Source organism: Camelus dromedarius, chromosome 2 (assembly GCF_036321535.1).
Source record: "Camelus dromedarius isolate mCamDro1 chromosome 2, mCamDro1.pat, whole genome shotgun sequence".
NCBI lineage: Eukaryota > Metazoa > Chordata > Mammalia > Artiodactyla > Camelidae > Camelus > Camelus dromedarius.
The window spans coordinates 51,206,694-51,226,305 of NC_087437.1; the positions used below are offsets into that span (position 1 = coordinate 51,206,694).

Consider the following 19,612-nt stretch of genomic DNA (forward strand, 5'->3'; position numbering starts at 1 on the left):
CCCTTTATAGAAAAGGATGAGGAGTGCCACTCTTTGTTCTTTTTATTTACAATCCATAGGTGCATCTTTTAAGTAACTCAAAGGAAAAAGGTAAGACAGTTCGTTCTTAGAGGTCAGATTTATTGAGATATGACTTATACACAATAACAGTCATCCTTTTAAGTGTACAGTTCCATGATTTTTGACAAACACATAATTTTGTAACCATCACCACAATCAAGATACAGAATATTTCCATCACTCCAGAAAGTTCCCTCGTATCCCTTTATAGTGAGCCCGTAACCCTACTCCCGGACCTCGCCAGCCACTTATATTTTGTGTCCTATAGCTTTACCATTTCAAGACTATCATAGAAATGGAATCATATATTATGTTTTGTGGTGAACGTAGATTTACATTTCTTTTGGTTAAATATCTAGGAGTGAGACAGCTGGGTTGTATGAAATCATGTTTAATTGTACCAGGAATTGCCAAACTGTTTTCCCATGTGGTTGTACCATTTTACATTCCCATCAGCAGTGTGCAGATTTCTAGTACTTGGGATTCTCAGGGCTTTGTTTTTAGTAATTCTAATAGGTGTATATGGTATCTCATTTGATTTTAACTTGAATTCCCTTAATACAAGTTGTTTTTTAATAAGCAAGACTTGTCTGGAGACACAGTGTTTTAAAACTTGGGACATCTTAGGTTGCTGGTTTTGCCTGTTAAAGAGAGTAGGGGAGATCAGTTCCCATGTCTGCAAGAAACTGTACTTCTCCCCTCTGGTCGGAAGAGGGCAGGAGAGGACAGAAAATAAGTTGCCCAGTTTGGGGCTATCAGGTGCCAGCATCAGTATTTGGATGCATTCTTCATTGTATTTATAGTTTTTCTCAAATGCCTCTCCTTCTGAACCTACTTAGCCGCTACCCTGTGAGGCTTGACTCCTCAAATTAATCTTGTGAAATGATTCAAGGTCAAACCTCTTAACTAATCTTATAAAATACTTCCCTGCCAGGGTATAACTAACAGGAACTGAGCTACCAAAACTGAGACAACTCTGTAGAATCCTTAATAAGTCTACTCTTCAATGTCACTCGTCAGAGCTTGTGTTAGGGGGAACCATGGGCAGCTGAGCTGCTCTTCAAATTTGCAGGAGCCAAGAGAGACTGAGGAAGGACTTTGTGGAAGACAGTCTCCAGACTCCTGCTGGCTACAAGCCCTCCTCTCTAGGACCTGTGTTGGGGCAGCTCAGACGAGGCACGGCACAGATCTTCTGGGGCTGGGGCTGCCGAGTGCCCCTAAAGACGTAATCCAGCCTGAGCCCTGGGCTCCCCTCTGGCAGTTGGAACTGAAAGGTCCTGAGGAGGGTGGCAAACATCAGAGAAAGCTCCATCCGAGCCAACTGGTCCCCTAGGCACACCCTATGCCCTGGAAGCAGAAGGAAAGGTCAGAGGATGGCACCTGTCCTGTCACACCCACCACCCACCACCCTCACCCAGTGCTGCGCCCGGTACCTGCAGAGAATGGTAGGAAGGCTTCATTGACCAGGAAGTTTCCATCCTTGTCCAGGAAGTGGCCAGGGTTGAACTGTTGGGGGGTCTCCCAACACTCAGGGTCATAGAGCACAGAGGCCAGGTTGGGCAATATGATGGTGCCCTGCAGGGAGGAGCTGGTGTGGCTCAGGGAGCCTCAGCTGACCCAGCATACAGCCCGGACACTGGGCTGATGTGAGCTCAGAGAACACCCAGCATGCAGGGGAGAGTCACCATGGGGCCTCAGGGGGATTCAGCAGACAGGCCTTCACATCGGTGAGGTTGCTAGGCATTACAGTCTCCTGGCCAAGGGGCACCCACCTCTGTCCTACAGGCTAGAGACACAGCTGCTGCCTCCTATGAAGAAGGCCAGTGGCTGCTGGGCATGACTGGAGGGGACCAAGTTCTGCACAGGACAACAAACAGTGGTGGGATGTGTCTGTGTCTGTGTGTGTGTTAGAGACAGAGAGAGAGGAGAAATGGAATGACAGACAAAGAGAAGGACTGAGTAATGAGGCAGAGAGAAGGAGAGGAAACAGAAAGCTTCATTCTTTAGGATTAGGGAGAGGAGGGGGTGCCCTCTAGCCCTAATCCTAATGCTCACTCTACCTCAAAGAAGTGAATGATTGGAAAGACAATCAGACTGATCACATGGGAGCAGAAAGGAGCCAAAGGCTCCTGTGGGTGACTTCTGCTCCTTACCACGTGAGCCCTGGGTGACCAGGAGGCCAAAGTGGACCTGGATGGGGTTGACTTTGGACCCAGGACCTGGGACACACAGCTCCAGGGGTTCTGAGGGGGCTACATATCCCCTGGCTCATTAGCCAAACACCAGAGAATTCAATCTATCACCCCTGTTGGAACTAGAGAACTGGCTACAGGATTCTTGGTTTTGACAAAGGCATCTTGAAATTAAAAACAAAAACAAAACACTCAGCAGAATTTGAAGCCTGCATACCAAATAGAAGCCAATAAAGAACACAGAAATTCAGACAATGTAAATACTTTCAGAGGGCACTTTTCTTTCCTCCTTCCTTCCTTCCTTCCTTCCTTCCTTCCTTCCTTCCTTCCTTCCTTTCTTTCTCTACTGAAGGCTTAAGGGAGGGGCCTGAACCTAGCCATCCAGACCAGTAGGCACCCAGACCTGGTCACTCGTGGTTTTAAGCAGAGAGGTGGAGAGGCACGTGTTCTTGCTTCTGCCTGAGTGAGCTGTGTGTTCCCTAGTCATGGTCCTGGGAATTTCCCCATTTTCCCCACCTGGGATGGAGTAACCTCTGCATTATTAGAGTTCTGAATAATTGCCTTCAGATGCAGAGGCTCCTGGCAAGATGCTCCCTTCCCTCCAGAATTATTTACATTCTATTCTGAGTGATGTTCTGGACTCCCTGCAAAGTGACTGACTGATCTTCATTCATGGGACAGGCTCAGACTGTAGCCTGTCCAGTACACAACAAAGGTAACACTCCCTCTCCTCCAAATTACAGAGCCATCTGCCTGCTGGGGGCCTCTTGGGGACCCTATCCCAGCTTCTTCCCAGTAAATGGCAGTTTGGAGTTTATAATCAAATAGAATGTCTGAGGAGAGACAGGCTTGAACCTAATACAGAGACACTTCTGTCTTAGGGACCTTGCTGTTGTCACTACCACTCAACTGATAGAATGGTTAAGAACAGTTTAGGAATATCTGTAACATTTCATGATCTACTGTCAAGCTTTGATTTTACTTTCAGGAGACATCTCTAGCCCAAGTTGGAAAAGCTCGATATTGATTCCAGGCTGTTAATGGTTCCCTGGTGCTCTTATCACAGGACAACTCCTATAATCAAGTTGGCAGGAATGGGCTATTAATTAGGAAATTTCTAATCCCAAGTCGCATAAAACAGAGCAGAACTCTAGATACCTCCTTTTTAACATGACCTAATTTGGCACAACTTTTAGACAGTCAGGGCCTGGGGCCTCCCATCAGGCTAATAGCCAGATGAGTTGATGACACGGTCCTGTCCTCACATTCAAGAAGACATTTTTTCTAACCTATAAACTTGATGGCCAAATACGGCCAAGGACAGTTCAGTATCAGCCAATCTGGCAGATCAATAGACAATGCAAAACATCTCCATCCATCATGCTGGTTCATTTACTTTCCTAGAGAGGCATTTATGGAGCCATATGAATGGCAGGGAGTATGGTAAAAAGAGCAAAAACTCTGGAATCAGAAGGACATATGTTTGAAACTCAGTTACTAACCATGTGTTTGGGGCATTTGCTTGAGCTAAGCTAAAGTTACCCTAGCTATTAAAAAAAGAAGAAGAAGAAGAATAGGAACAACATGGAAAGGATAGGGTTATTATGAGAAAAAAAATGCTTGGAGGCAGGAATCTCAAGTCTGATCAAATTAATAAGAATTTAATAATCACATCCTGACACGGATCTTGCAGTCAAGTCTTCCCTGAACCATGGTTGTAAGAGTTGAAAAAAGATTCTCATGACAAAGAAAACTGGGCCCTTATACCTTCTCTCCCCATCGTTTTCATGGTGTACCACCTTGTACCATCGAGGCTTCCACCAAGGACAGGTTGGAGCGTCAGTGCTGAACCAAAGCCCCTTTCTGAGGAAAGTTTTGGGGTTCTGGCCACCACCTCTATGCAGAGAGCACCAAGATGAGTGACTGTTTCACTAAAATGGCAACTTTGCCACCTACACATATGTGTTATTTCCTTAAAAATGCCCCTCCCCAATGATCCTTGACACCCGGCTTTCCCTGTGAAATCCCCTCCCCTTGAGGGTGGGTGGGATCAAGTGACTCCCTTCTAGCAAACAGAATATGGCCAAAGTGATGGGCTGTCAGGTGTGAGAAATCAGTACTAAGGTACTAAGGATGTAACACAAAATGCAGACCATGCTTAAGGCATGTATATTGCAAATTAGCCTAAATGGTCATCAATAAGGGTTAAGAACTACAATATACCCATTTGGTGGAACTTTACACAGCCGTTAAGAGTGATGTAGAACAGTGGTTTCCAAAATGTGGTCCCTGGACCTAAAGCATCAGCACCACTCAGTAACCTGTTAGGCAAATGCTCAGGCTTCACCCCAGATACTCTGGTAATGGTCCCCAGCCATGTCTGTTTTAGCAAGACCTGCAGGTGATTGTGATGTACCTGGAAGTTTGAGAACCGTAATGCACCTGGAAGTTTGAGAACCGTAATGCAGAAGAATCAGAATGATATGTTAAGTGAAATGAAAGTTTCAGAGTTATATATTCAGCATAATCACAACTATGTGATTATGTGGACAAAGATGACTGAAAAGAGGTGCATTAAAATGTCTGCAGGGGTTATTTCTGAACAACACACACATTTAAAAGTATCCCTCAATGAGAATATTCTTTTACAATCATAGCCCTCTGTCCAGAATGCCACAGATAGAGATGGATGGATGGGTGGGTTGGTGGATGGATGGGTGATTGATAGAATGCCGGCAGACAGGCAGAACCTGTAGTAGGTGGCCGTCCTGGGCAAGAAGCCCAGTGAAGGGTGCTTTCTACAGGAGCTGGCGTGAGGCCACAATAGGGACACCTACCTTGGGCACAGGGTGGCCTTGCACACGAGTGGAGGTCACGCACTGGCGCACAGCGCCCACGGTCACGACGCTGCTTACGCGCTGCACCTCGTGGAGAACCGCGCGGGTGTAGGGCAGTCGCTTTCGATCCTCGTAGCGGACCGCCCCAGAGGTGCCGAGCACTGTGTGCAGCTCCTGCTGCACCTTCCCTGCGCGCGGCTCGGCGTGGGTCCCGGGAAGGCGCTGCAGCCCGGGCTCCCCACCACACCCTACCCTCCTCGTCCCCACACCCAGACAGCCGCGGAGGCTCATGACCTTAAGGTCGCCCCACCCACACAGTCACCCCTGGTCACACAGTGGCAGGCCCTCCCTGAGGCAGAGCTTGTGAACTAGATTTTACAGGGTTTCCTCCTCCAGAGGGGACTTGAGGGAAGGGGAAGGACCCAGATTTGAGCACCCACTATGTGCCAGGTGTTCTATATACAAAGAATCCTATGGGGTAGGAACTGCTGCCTCCATTTTACAGATAGGGAAACTGAGGCTGCAATCGGACAGGGACTTCTGCACAAGGTCACAAAACTGGTGGAGCCAGGATTTGAACTTAGGTCATAGGCATTTTGCCCCTGAGAGAACTCTTGTCATCTTTTCCTTCTACAATTGTGGTCATGAGTGGACATCGGCACAGGACCTGGTGAATCATTACTAAAAGAGTGAAATAATATCACCTCACTTCACACTAGTTCTAAGAGGTTGAAATACTTACCTGAGACCACTCAGTAAGTAGCAGGGTAGGAATAGAACCCTGCACCCCACCCTTCTGACTTAAAGCCATGAACACTCCCTGTATTACAGAGATAAGATCAGGACCCACCCCTGGGGCTACAGACCAAAGACGTTGATGGTGGCAGGTGCTTCAGGGGAAATGGGCATGGGGCAGCCAGCCAGGTGTGACCCAGGCCCCTTACCCTGGATGGCTCTGTGCTGGACCATATAGAAGAGTGCCCAGCGCAGGGTAGTGGCCGTGGTGTCCGTGCCTCCCAGAAACAGATCGATCACCACCTGGATCAGGTTGTCCTCACTGAATGTGGAGACAGGGTCGTCTTTGGTTTGGAGGGTGGAGGGTGGGTGAAGGGACAGCAGAGCTTTCTGAAGCTCTCCCCTACAGAGCCCTGGTGTCTCCATGAAGTCTGGCCTAGGCTTGTGGGACAAGAACTCCTCTCGCATCAGACCCCTCAGGAGGGCCTGAGTCCCAGAACTACATTGACTTTTGGGGGGAAGGGGGACTGCCCCAGGATGCTGGCCCTGACATCACCTAGGTCTCCCACTTCCCACCCTACCCATGTCCGCAGGAGCCAGCCCTGGCCTGGGAAAAGACAGGGAAGAAAACGCCAAACGCCTGCTGCTTCAGCGTGTTCTGACAGCTTGTAGACTGCGGAAAGGGTGAGGAATGGAGGCCCTGGCCCTGTAACGAGGTGCAGCCAAGAAGACAGCCTCCCCCTTCCCTCTGCATCCATTTCAGGCCCACCTTGGTGATCTGGGCCAGGTAGCAGCTGATGAAGGCCTTGGGGGCTTCAGAGGCGCTGAGTTTGTGTCTGTTGATCTCCTGGCAGAGGTAGCCCTGAACAGCCTCCTGGTACCTAAACATCTCCTGGTGGGGGCCTGGGAGGCGGCGGAAGGCCCAAGGGAGCATGTCGTACAGCTGTAGGGGAAGAGGCCGTCCAGGCACTGCTCAGGTGCTGGCCCTGAGTTTGGGCAGCTGAGACTGGTGCTGGGGGCGCCAAGCAGGCTAGGACCTCTGACGTGGGCATCCCAGGCCTGCTTGTCATCTGGAGACCCTCCACACTCCCAAAATAATCTAGACAGAAGTGAAAACAGTGGTAGCAGACATTGAACCCAGGGCTCAGCTAGGATGGTGCAGGCCCAGAAACGTGTTTAAGGGGATCTAACCTGTCTCTTCCCCCTGCCCACGCTTCCATGATGAACCACAGCAAATGTTTTGATGCTGTGAGTGTCATTTTGCTGAGCAGAGGCTGCCTGAGGGACACAGATTCAGGCCCTGGGCCTTCCTTCTGCCAACCTCACACCTTCCCTGCCAGGCTCTGGCAGAAGCCCTGCCTGCCCTGGGCCCCAAGCTGTCCAATGGTCCCCATACCTACCTTCCCAAGGGCCAACTTACCCGGTGCCAAATGGTGCTGACAAAGGCCAGGCCAAAGTCGATGGCTTGAATCATGTCCTTGAGGAAAGGGTCCTCCAGGAGGAAGCGGCGGCCAAACACGAGGGCCCCAATGACTCTGGCAGTGGACCTGACAATGGGTACCTGAGGGTCGAAGGGTCTACCTGAGAGCAGAGGGGAAGGGCCCAGGGTGAGGAGGCAAAAAGAGCACTGCCCTGAGCGTTAATGCAATCTGTATACAGTCGTTCATTGCCTTATCCATTCATACTCAGTCCTCATTCATTCACTCAACAAATGCTTACTGGGCACCTTCTATGAGCCAGGCTCAGTGACAGGCACTGGGTTTGCAGGGAGGGTGTGGAAGACAGACACCATTTAAACATATTAGAATGTGGAGCAGGTATGTCCCAACTGAGAACAAAGGCTGGAGGGAACAGCTGTCCCTGGGATAATTCAGGGAGGGCTTCTTAGGCAGATGATGTCAACCAGGTCTGAAAGGAGCAGTGGTTTCTCATAGGGAGGGAAGGAGTGTGGATTAGGATATTCTGGAGGGGGAACAGCACATGCAAAGTTTTAGAGGGGTCAAAGGCCTGAGATGTTGAGGAAAGACGTTTCCCCACGTGTAGAGAAGGGCTTCAGGCTTCCCAGCAGACTGGATGTTCCTATGACCGTGTCTGTCCGCCTTATGGAAAGTCCCTATTTGTTGATGTAGCTCATAAATCCCCTACTGGACCCTCAAAGGGTCCACCTCTTTGTACACACACACACACACACACACACACACACACACACACACACACACACACACACACGCCAAGGCTCAGCCTCCTTGCAGGGATGTTCATGTGTGTGTTGTAGGGGGATTAGGGTAGCCCGCCCTAGCCTGCTCCTTACCCTGCTCCCGGTGGAAGGCCTCAGCCAGCTCCGCTGCCTCTTCCTGCAGCTGCAGCTCCAGCGCCCGCTTGCCTAGGCCCAGCCCCCGAAGCGTCGCCAGGCAGAAGCGTCTCTGCTGCCACCACATGTGCCCATTGCTGCAGATGACTCCTGGGCCCAGACTGGGGGACAGTCAGGAGGCCCTCCCAACCTCCCAGGCCAAGGCCACCTGGCTCTCACCTAGGCCGGGCGGGTAGACCCCAGGACAGCTTCCCAATCAGCTGGGGCTGGTACTCTGACTCCGGCGAAGGGCATTTGGGAATTGTGGGGTCCACGCACCTGGTGCCCTCAAGGTGGCTTCAGCTATGGCCTCCTCCCAGGCCGCCGAGCTGATTTTGCCTTTGAGTCCCCACAAGAAATGGAGGAGGAGATAAAGAACGGATGGGAAGACGGAGCCTGGGGGGAGGATGGGAGGGGAGGGCATTTGCTGAGCCAGGTGCTGTACCGGGCACTCTCAGGTACTGGGGTCCCTTAATCTCTTCCACGGCCCTGGGAGGAGAATAGTCACTGTCGCCATCTAGCAGATGAGTACACCGAGGGATGGAGCGTGAGACTGACTGGCCTGGTCACAGAGCTGGCAGGGAGCGGCTGAGACTTGACCTCGGGTCTTTCTGACCCCAGAGCTGGTTCCTCCCCGTGCCTTCACCTCACACAGAGGTGCTAGAGGAGACCCAAGTCCTCCTGGCAGCTTCCTCCCTGTTGACACTTCTGGGCCACCCTGGGCTCGATCCCCCAAGTGCAGTCACCCCCCAGTAGGGAGGGCAGCCTTGCCTCTTTCTCCAATCAGGTCCTGGAAGATGGGGGTGAGGGGCCGGCCGGAGAACTGCTCCGAGTTGGAGACCAGGGCTTCCTTCACCGCCCGAAAGCCGCTCAGCACCACCACGGGTGTCGGGCCCACCCACACGGTGAACACGCTGCCGTGAGCCTGGGCCAGCTGCCGAGAGACAGGGACCCAGCGCTGTAGAGAAAGCACAGCTGGCCCCGTTCCCCGGGGCCTTCGCCTTGGCATGAGTCCCCACCTTCTTCGGGCACCCAGTCCTCACCTCAGGTGTGCCTTCTCAGAGCACCCGCCACCCCATTCCCCATACCAGCCAAACCCCGGGTTCCCACGGTCAGCACTGGTGCCAGCTGGGGTTGCAGGCTCCCTGTGCACTTTGGTTAGTCAGGTCAGGGCCCAGCACTTACACCCGGAACATCCGGTTTGGACCCCAGCGATCCTGGGAGGTGGGTTTGCTCTACCCATTTTACAGATGATATTAAATTATAACTACACTTTCTTCAGGGCTCCGTGTCCAGTGTGGCCTTTACACTAGTGCTCCCTCACTAACGTGCTTTTCCTACTGCATGAGGAGCCTGGGGATCGCAGTCATGTAGTATCTTCAACCAGAATTTTTAAAAATACTTCGTCAACCTTGATGAGAGCTGAGTGTTGCCATGGGGAAGGGATTGTCTCCTGCTCTCTAGTTCTCAGAAGCCGTTCAGCTCTGACCTGGATTTCAAACCCCCTCAGTGCAACAGAAGCCCTCCCACTGGTGGGATCCACCAACCCTAGAAGGGGACTTAGTGCAGCAGTGTTACTTGAGTGTGCCCTGGGGTGTCCCGTTCTCCCCAGTTCCCATCCCAAGTGGCTTTTCAGAAAATTCCTTCCAGCCACAAACAGTGCCCTCCTGGAGCAAAGTCCTTTTAAAACAGTTTTCTCCCCTGTGTTACATTGGCAGCAGACTTCTGCCTTAGAATCCTGTTCGGTGAGCTTTGTGCAAAGTCTTTACATTCAATATTTGCTATCCCCCAACAAGCCTGCCTTTGACAGATGAGGAAAGCGAGACTTGAGGCCATAGAGGGAGTGGGTGGCCGGAGGAGGATTTACCCCCATGTGTATCTGACCACAGTTCCTTCCTTCTAGTGTCCCTGAACTAAGAGAGACGGAGGGTCCGTATGCCGGCTCCTCTGGAGGGCCTCCAACTCAGGACGGAGTCCCTACCTGGAGCAGTGTCTCTGGGTGCAGCTGAAAGCTTAGTTGCCACAGGTTTCCAAGGATGGGGAAGGGGAAGGGACCAGGAGGAAGGTGGCCCCTTTCCCAGTAGATGGTGCCAAGTTTCAGGAGCAGGAAGGAGATGGCCAGAAAAGCCAGCCCGCTGAGCAGGAAGAACATCTCGGGTCTGAGCCTCCCCTCACCCCTTGGCCTCCAGCCCCCGGGCTTCCAGTGCACTCCAGCCTCTCTCAGCCCTCTCTGGTGCCCTCCTGTCCCACCCCTGCCCACTGCTTTTATGCCAGTGCTCCCAGGCAGCGTCGTGGAGGGAGGCAATCACAGGAGTCTTTTCACATCGGAGTAAATCCATTTGGTCCCACCGGTCCCACCCAGGGCCACAGGGCTCCGGCCTGGGACATGTTGAGACACCTTCACTCCCACAGCAGCCTCACCTCTGGCCCATGGAGCTCAACCCCAGTCAGGGTCCTCTCAGCCTCTGCCAGGGAATTTCAGCCGACCACCTGGGTCAGCTCCGAGAAGGATGGGGGACAACCTTTAGCAGCAGCATTGTCTCCCCTCGGGGTATGATGAAAACTGGGCTCCTCTTTCCTGTTCTCCTCTGCCCGGGCACTGAGCAGCCTCTCTGGAGGCCTCACCAGCCTCCCCATCAACCCCATCCTGGTTCCAGCTTCTGGTCAGCTCGGCCTCTACACCTGCGAGGGGGCCCCCATGTTGGTCAGTAGTCAAGTAGCCTTTGCTTTTATCTCAACTGTCCTGGAGCCAAACTGCTTGGTATCAATCCTAGTTTTCTCCTTATGAGATGAGGAGCTTGGGCAAGTTATTCAGCCTCCCTCTGCCTTGGTTCTTTTGTCTGTACAATGGAGATGATAACTGTAGCCACCACCTCACAGAGTTGTTGTATCAGGAGAGGCAGGAGATAAATGATACACTCGAATTAAGTAAATTGAGGATAGTTTAATAAAGGGATTTACAAATGTGTGTGGGCAGGGGATTAGGGAAACCATGAGGCACAGTGCAGTGCTGGAGGGCAGCCACGGCAGGGAGCCCTGCCCACTTGAGGCTTAAAAAGGAGAGGGGGCATTGTTTAATGGCTGTGGAGTTTAAGTTCCGGAAAATGAAAAAGTTCTGGAGATGGATGGTGGTGACGGCTGCACGACAATGTGAATGCACTTAATGCCACTAAACTGTATACTCAGAAATGATTAACATGGTAAGCTTTATGTTGTGTATATTACGACAATTGAAAAAAAATCAAAAGACAAGAGATGTCAACAGAGCCTGGAGCCCTACTTTGGTGGAGGCCCACCAGTGACTCTGTCATTGACAAGAGCTCTGGCCTCAGTAGTGGGATGCAGCTGGTTTACGTCAATCCTCTATGAAAGAAACACCCCATCCTCACTCAGCTCCACCCTCTGAGGTCTGTAATGTAATGTGTCTCCCATTGGTCAAGTCCTATTAGAAACTGGAAGGCAAGAAATCCCACAGAAAATGTAAAATGGTTCAGGTGCTTTGGAAACGATCTAGCAGCTCCTCAAATGGTTACTCCTAGAGCTACCACACGACCCAGCTATGCCACTCCTAGGTGTACACCTGAGAGAAATGAAGACCTATGTTCACTCAGAAACATGCTCACAAGTGTTCACAGCGGCATCAATCATAATGGCCAAAAAGAAACAACTCACGTGTCCGTCAACGGATGAATGGGTAAATAAAATGTGGTATAATCATACGGCAGACTACAATTCAGCCATTAAAAAGTCATAAAAAGTACTGATACATGCTAGAACATGGATGAACCTGGAAAGCTTTGTGTTCACTGTCACCCCGATTTGTGCCCTAGCTCAGGACCCTCTTACTTCCCATCTTGCCTCTTGAAGTAGCCTCCAATGGGCCTCCATCTCCAGTCTCCCTCCCGCCCCCCCCCCCTTGCTGCCCTCATTGCATCTTCCTGAGCAGGGTGCTTATGCCATCCATGCTGCTCAGGAACCTTCAGTACAAAGGTTCTCAGACTTCACTCTGCACATGGAAAACCCAACACTCACCTCCCCATCAACACAGCCAGTGCTTCCCCATCTCCACGCATTTGCCCATACAGTTCCCTCCGCTCAGAGGGCCTTCCCCCACGTCTCCACCTCTAGAAGTTCTATCTGTCTTCAAGGCCTATCTCACCTGGGTGTGACGACAAGGATGCTCTCCTCACAGGGTTGCTGGAAGGATGAGATGAGACGATGTTAAACGAAAGTGCATGTGGGTAACGTACATGCTGGTGCAAATACTGTTACTGCTGCAATTTCACAAAACTGCTGCATTCTGATTTTTATGAGCTGCCTTCCCTTCTCCAACAAATCATGTTCCTTCTTCCTCAAACTGCTGCTTAGGAGACTGCACTTCTCTAAATGCTTCTCTAGTCAACCTCACCAGTCTAGCTGTTACCTCTAAACACCGGCACTGTCTGCCACAGTGGTCCTTGCCTTGTTCTGGCTTGATTCCTTGGTTCTGTTAACCATGTTGGGTGTCTCCTCCATCCTTTCTGCAATATGGCAAAGTCCTCAGGGCAGATACCATGTCCTGAGTTGTCACTGAGCAACGTGGACTCACAGACAGAAGGACCTAATGGCCCCCAAGGCCAGTCCCATGGCACTTAATGTTCCTCTGTGTGAGCACACCAGCCTCCCCTGCATGAGAGCTGCTTCATGGTGGTCCTTCCACACACATCTAGACTTTTGTTTTACCACCTTCCATCCCCACTACAGTGCAGGGACCTTGGAATATCTCGCATGAAACTTAGTACACCATTCCAGACTTTTGTTTAATTCACATGGTTTTGGCAGTTTGGGCAGGTGAGGATGGCATTTTGAAAGTGGCAGGGGTGGGTGGTGCTAGTGGTCATAAGGGTTTTTGTAGAGGCTTTTGTACAGGTGCACATTGTTGGGCAGTGTCTGTGATGGTGACTCTGCTTTTGGAGATGGGTCTGTCAAACGTCTTGTGACCCAGTGACCACATTCCATTTGGGTCCACCTGTCATCTGGTATCTTGGCCAGGAATGTTTCTCAGAACCTCCTCAAAATCAGATATAGCATTTGAAACCTTTTCTTTAAGACCCAGAAATTTATTATCCTAGTAGGAGACTAGGTCAACATTCCTAAGCATGACAAACTTCCTCCCCTTCGTCTGGTTCCTGAGGGTAGGATGTGGCTCCTGAACAGAGACACACCTGGCACACAGGGCCAGACTGAAGTCAGATTCCAGGGATGGCGGTCCAGGACCAGGAATGGAGGCCCTAGAATGCTAGCCCCTGCCTCATCGCTTGGCCAAGGCCCTCATTGTTGGACTTGAGGTGTGGGCTCCCCAATAAAATGGTGGAGGTGGGCCACAAGGGTCCCATTTAGAAGGACATCCCCATGCAGAACTTGTCTGACCCTGTGGTAGCCCACCCTCAAGTTGTACCTTCATATGTGGTCTCCTTATGATCCCAGCCATCATCGCCACTCAGGCTATGGGGCTCCCTGTTTCTGCTTTTGCATTCTAGCCCAAGGGTGGATAGAACTCAGGCTCCATCTCCTGTTCCTTTAGGAACAACTCAAATCAACTAAAGATGTCTTGGTTGAGCATCTTCCCTGTGTGAAGTATTTGCCCATCAAATTTCTAAACCAATCCTTTCTATAATACCATGAAGGGTGTTACTGTAAGCAGATAAGGTAGTGGGTCCCCAGAGAAAGAAAATCAGGCAGGGCTTTCTTGACATAAGAGAAGCCTTTTTTTTCTTTTTTTCTTTTTTTGGCCTAAGCCATTTTGTGATCTAAGCCTGGCCACAATGCTTGTCGTGGAACAGGGCTCAGTAATTAATGATCTTAAGAGAACAAAAGAATGCAAGAACAAATGACTATTATCAGGCAAGAGAAATAACAAGAGCAAAGATAATACATTAGTTGTAAAGACTTCCAGTTCGGTTTCAGTGGTAAAGATTAGCCTGAAGGGCTCAACCACCAGCTCTCCTGGAATCTAACGGATGCTGATGATGACCTTTTCTGACCCTCATAACTTCAATCAGCTAAAGCTTGGACTCCACCGACCGCCCAAACCCTTTCATAAATTGCATGAACCCTTAGCTTAAATCTTCCCCAATGTTGCTATTCTGGGAGACACTGATTTGGGAAAGATCCCTGGTGTTCTCCCTACTTGCAGCAAGTAATGATAAATCCTTTCTTCTCCCCCCCTCTTTGGCTTGATTGTGTCTTTTGGCTCAACATCGACCAGGAGGCAAATGCAGTTTTTGGGTAACATTACTGCTTCTGCTTTACAGATGAAGGAGGCAAGGGTGAACTGATGTGCTCAGGAAAGTGGTAGGGCTACAATTCTAACCTAGATCGTCTCTCTCCAAGTTCAGTTTTCTCTTTCCACGGCTGCCTTCCAGCTAGGACAAGCCAACATACTCAAAAGGAAGTTTACTAAAGGCCAAGTGAAAACAGAAGTGAGACACCCTGAGCTGCTCATGCTTCCAGAGGTTCTGACACAGCTGTAGGGGCCTCCTTCACAGGCCCAGGCTGGTCCCAGCTCTGCCTCTGCAACCCATGTGATGCTGCACCCAGGAGGCCCTTCTTCAGTGCTGAAATGCCCTTTCCAATCCTCCCTTCTCTCCCCTCCCCCTTCAAGGGTACCCCCTTCAGGGCCCTTGGAGAAGGGAGCATATCACTGCCTCAGGCAGGAGCTAATTTCCATAATAGACTGCCCCCTGCAATGTGATGGATCTCAGATAAAAGGCTGCCTTCTCCCACCTCTAGATCTACCTCAACCCTGGGCCTAAGCCATGTTCAGTGCCAGGAGGATGTTCCACCCCACACCCACTCCAGCAAGTTTTGGGCTGTCTGTAGCCCCACCCCCATCTCTCCCCTACTCTAGGGGGGAAGAGACAAAAATAAGGAGGTACAGAGACCACTAGAGATAAAAAAACTGAGGAGAGGTGAGGTAGAAGAGGTCCCCCAACTTATCTCCATGCACACGAATAAAGAGGGAGACTTATACTTCTCCAATTTGTGTTGAATTTACACAGTGTGCCCAGTGCCTCCTGGGAGTGAGTGGGAACAAATACAGGTGGCCTCTGGACAGTTGGGTGACAACCCCAAAGAACTGGAGCTATTTCTGGGGAAGGTTGGGAGACCCATGGATCCCTAACTGAAGGAGGGTCAGACTCTAAGATCATATCCAGGAAACCAGGGCAACGGCCAGCCCTGAAGGACATGCCCTGCTTTGCACATTTTATTATTAATTGTGCGTTCCTTCTTTCTCCAGTGTATCTCAGTTTGACTTCTCCCCATGAACACCCTACAGCCTCCGACTCTGTAAGTCCCCGGGCTTTGTAGGTAGAGAAATGATGATGTGATGTCTGACTGTTTGGAATGAAATCTTGGCATGAAGTATTCTGCTGAGTGTTCCCGCAGGGAGTTGCTTTCTTTCAACCTCAATTTGAAGAGGGGAAGCTGGGTAGCAAAAGACACTCCCACGCCATTGTGGTGCCCCGGGGGTAGGATCCCAGGGCTCAGGAGGAGGCTTGGTGTCTGAAGAATGTGGCAAAGGGCAGCTGACACCCTCCCCACACTCATGCACATGGGCACACCCGCACCCACTGCCTCCTGCCTTCCCAGAGCTCCGGGGGTAGCTGGATTATTCATCAAACCAGAACGATGTTTTCATTATACTCAGCGTATTCCTCTTATCTGAACAAGATTTATGGCAGCTTTGATTTAAAATATTAAATATATTTTAAATAATCCAAAGGAAAGATCCAAAATCTCATGGCGGATTAAGCTAGATGTACTTACAGTGCCTAAGCTTCCTGTCAGCCAGAATCAGAAGGGGGATGGAGCATGTTCCAGAATCCCCACTGAGAGGCAGAGAACTTTCCCGATACCAAATTCTGAAAGGAATTTGCTGTGTGGACTATTGTCTAGTAGACAAAGTTGTCAGCAGAGATTTTCTGGAAGAGGCAGCAGCAGCTTTCCTTCTGGGCCTGTTTTGGAGAGCGACTCTAGTACTGGCCGAGGACAAAGTTTTGAAACCAGGAGTGGTTTCTCGGTGAATTCAAAATGGCTCCCCAAGGTGGGTGTGATTTACGGGCAGAACCCCATCACATCTGGGAACGGGTGGTATCATGTCACTTAGTCAAACATTGCTTTGCTTATCTAACATGAATGCCAGTGGTTGTATCACATGGTGTGTGGCTAGGGCCCAGCCCCTGCAATCTTGACTAGTTGCTTGTTCCCAAAGGAAATAAACACCAAAGCTGCTCTAAGCAAAACACTTACACTGATTGCTTCAAGGCTTTGGCCATGCCTCTGTGAGGCACTTGATGGGCTAGTCCAGGCAGTCTGGTGCTAGATGACACCTGTGGCTGTCTCAGGGAGGCCCAAGACCCAGAGGCCTTTATTGGCACCAGCCCTGTGCCCAAATCATTATATTAGACCTTTAGAGCTTACCACACTCAAGGTCAGAATGCATGACCTCAAGGTAGAGAACACCTCTGATAGGAGGAAAGCGTGTCTGTTCCACCTTGGCCAGAACTGGCCCAGGCACCTCCCCAGTGATGAGAGATCCCGGCTGCTCTCAGATGCCGGTTGGATGGAACAAGAGACAGACAATCATGGAGGAGGAGGGAGGGAGAGAAAAAGAGACAGATACAGAAAGCACATTATTTCAGTCTCCTTTTTCAGCTGTAAGCTCCATGTGTCTGGTTCTGGTCTCCAGTGTCCAGAAGAGTGAGTGCCTAGCACTTAATGGATGTTCAATGAATATTTTGGTGGGCAAGGAAAATCCAGAAAAGGCTAGAGTCCAGGTATTGGGAAGCTGGGAGGGAAGACATGGTTGGGGTCAGTAACACAGGAAGGAGAAATGAGTGCCTAAAATTCCTTGCGGGCTTGGAGGGAAGACCTCTCTCACAGGCCAATGGGGATGAGGTAGGGGAGGACCCCTGGTGGGCCAGTTGACACATTTTCTCTCATCAGTGGTCAGACTGAGTCAACCATCCACTAGATTCTTTGCCAAGGACACTAAAGGTAGGTCAGAACAGTGTCCCTCAGCCCCTAGAACCAAGCGTCTTTGCTCCAACAACCACGTGCTCACAGGCCTCCCTGTCTGTCATTGGCCCCAGGTAGGTGATGGGGCTTCTATTCTGGAAGGTGGCCAGGTCATGGCTGTGGGAGACCAATTTCCAGCTGGCTTGTCTTCCTATACCAAGTCCACCTGAGGGGGTGGGACAGGAGCCCCAGGCCAGAGACAGCAGCAGGAGAGGGAGAAGATTCCAGGAAAAGAGGTGATCCGCAGCCTCCAGATACACACCATCTCCCTCGTGGGAGCTAGGAGGGATCGCCGGTTCTGGAGCTAAGTTTCAAATGAGGTTTCCGGGATCCAGGTTTTTCAGGGCATACTTGTTGATCCACATAAATCATAGAATTGGAACTGCAAGAAATCTTAGAGACCATCTGGTCCAGCATGTGCATTTAGTCCCGAAGCAACTGAAGCTGAGGTCATGAGATGAGAGAGAACCACTAAGAAGTCTGGAATCAAGTTGTCTCGGTTTGAATTCTACGTAATGTACACACACTGGATGCGTGACCTGAGAGGACTTAATCTTCACAGAACTGTTTCCTCATCAGAACAGGATGTTTAACAACACCTACCCAGTACAATCATTAAGAAAATTAAATAAGGCCATGTTGCAGGTGCTTGCACAATGCTTAGCACACAGGTGCTCAGATAATATGAGTATTCTCTTTTCTTGTTGAAGGTGACACCGCAGATAGGTTATAAAGCTCATTATGCTTAAAACCTTAATTAAAACACAATGAGTCAATACCTATTATAAATAGACATGAGGATTTTAGGAGACTAGTATTTTGTTTTTATACCTCTAGACAGGCTCCAACAGATCACTAATTACCTGCAGCAGAGATGGCTAGATGTTCACCAAAGCTGTTTTGTCTTCAAGGTAGTTCTCGCCTCCTGAGCACACAGCTAGACACCACCCAGCCTCCCTTGCAGCTAGCTGCAGCTGCATAAGTGAGTTCTAGCAAACAAAATTTAAGGGGAAGCAATCTATGCCATTTTTAGGCCTAGCCTACAAAAACTTCCTGTTCAACATTCCATGCTCTTTCTTCCCTAGCCTACTAGGCCTACACAGAGGATCTGGTTAAGGACCTCAAGCCTAGAGGTTGGCAGAGTGACCAGGGGGAGGAAGCCTGGGTTCTTGAGTGACTGCATGAGTGGAACCCTCACTCCACCCCTCCCAGCACCACACGTCTCTGTGACGGGAGTGGGGTCATCGTGTTAAGCTGCTGAAAGCTTGGTTTGTCACAGCAGTTAGCCTGCTCTGACTCTCTACTTGGACACAGGGAATTATGATCTGGTAGAGCACAAAACAGTGATGTGGAAATTGCCTTTAAAAATCAAATTTAAGGGGGGAGGGCATAGCTCAGTGGTACAGCCAGTGTTTAGCATGCACAAGGTCCTGGGTTCAATCCCCAGTATGGCCATTAAAAGATAAATAAATAAATAAACCTAATCCCCCCACCTCCCACAAAACAGAAAAAAAGAAAAAAAATGTAGTGGCTTAAAAAAAATTGATTTTGCTCAAGGGTTTGGGAATAGCTCAGTGGGCAGTTCATCCCTGATCTACGTGGCATCAGCTGGGATGTCTGGGGCTGGAGCTTTCACTTCCAAAATGGCTTCTTTACTCACATGTCTGATGTCTTGGTACTCCTTGGCCTCACTCTATCTCCATGCAGTACTGCATCCTCCAGGAACTCTCTCCACGTGCGTTGTAAATCTCCCATTATGCTGGAGTTGCACTGCTTACATGGTGGCTGGCTCCCAAGAGGCAGGAAGTGAGAGCTGCTAGGGCACAAAAGGGCTTTGTGCAGAACTGGCACAGAATCACCATACTCTGTTGGTTAAAGCAGTCACAGAGCCTGCTCAGATTCAAGGGGCTGCCTCTCGATGGGAGCGAGGCAAGGTCACACTGCAGGAAAGCACGTGAGTTGGGAGATGCTGCTACAGCTGTACTTGTAAAACACACTCTGCTACAATAGGGTCAGGCAATTTGGAGTTTCTTCATTGCATCTATCTGCATTTTCCAAATTTTGTACAAAAAGCATGCATTACTTTTATAATACAAAAAAAAAAAATACATGTAGGCAACGATCAGTGCAAGGTAAGGTTTCAGCAGCTGAGCCTGCTCCCCTCACCAACCGCCCCCATTCCCCAGGCTGTGGCTCACATACTTTCAATGCTGAGCCCCATTTCTAGGTGATCCATTAGGAAAAGGGTAGGAAAGGAGCCGTCACATCACTAAGCCACACCTCAAATGCTGGGCATTCTAACTTTCTGGCTTTCCCAAAGTCATTCCACATAAAGGCCTCTTTTCCTCAATGTCACTTTGTCTTTGTCTCTTTAAAGA

General features: G+C 50.1%; 1 protein-coding gene and 1 long non-coding RNA gene across 2 annotated transcripts; both read right to left on the reverse strand.

Annotated features, from left to right (window-relative positions):
• Positions 1–1,100: 1,100 nt before the first annotated feature.
• Positions 1,101–6,758, reverse strand: LOC105086003 (cytochrome P450 2J6). Its single transcript, XM_010976366.3, has 5 exons — positions 6,590–6,758; positions 6,034–6,168; positions 5,090–5,277; positions 1,494–1,635; positions 1,101–1,407 (listed from the first exon to the last, which is right to left on the reverse strand). Exons 1-5 carry the CDS (start codon positions 6,756–6,758, stop codon positions 1,190–1,192), a joined length of 852 nt encoding a protein of 283 aa, XP_010974668.2. The 3' UTR covers positions 1,101–1,189.
• Positions 6,759–8,989: 2,231 nt separating this feature from the next.
• Positions 8,990–18,919, reverse strand: LOC135318897 (uncharacterized). Its single transcript, XR_010377304.1, has 3 exons — positions 18,895–18,919; positions 12,334–12,371; positions 8,990–9,108 (listed from the first exon to the last, which is right to left on the reverse strand). It is a non-coding gene; the product is annotated as an uncharacterized LOC135318897 (long non-coding RNA).
• Positions 18,920–19,612: the final 693 nt, after the last annotated feature.

Excerpts from the sequence above, each read along its gene's own strand:
- LOC105086003 (XM_010976366.3), bottom strand. The coding sequence starts at position 6,758 with ATGCTCCCTTGGGCCTTCCGCCGCCTCCCAGGCCCCCACCAGGAGATG. Across the intron at positions 6,169-6,589 it reads GGCCCAGATCACCAAGGTGG|ACGACCCTGTCTCCACATTC; the intron begins GCCTGAAATGGA and ends TCCAAACCAAAG. Across the intron at positions 1,408-1,493 it reads CTTCCTACCATTCTCTGCAG|GGCATAGGGTGTGCCTAGGG; the intron begins GTACCGGGCGCA and ends TTCTGCTTCCAG.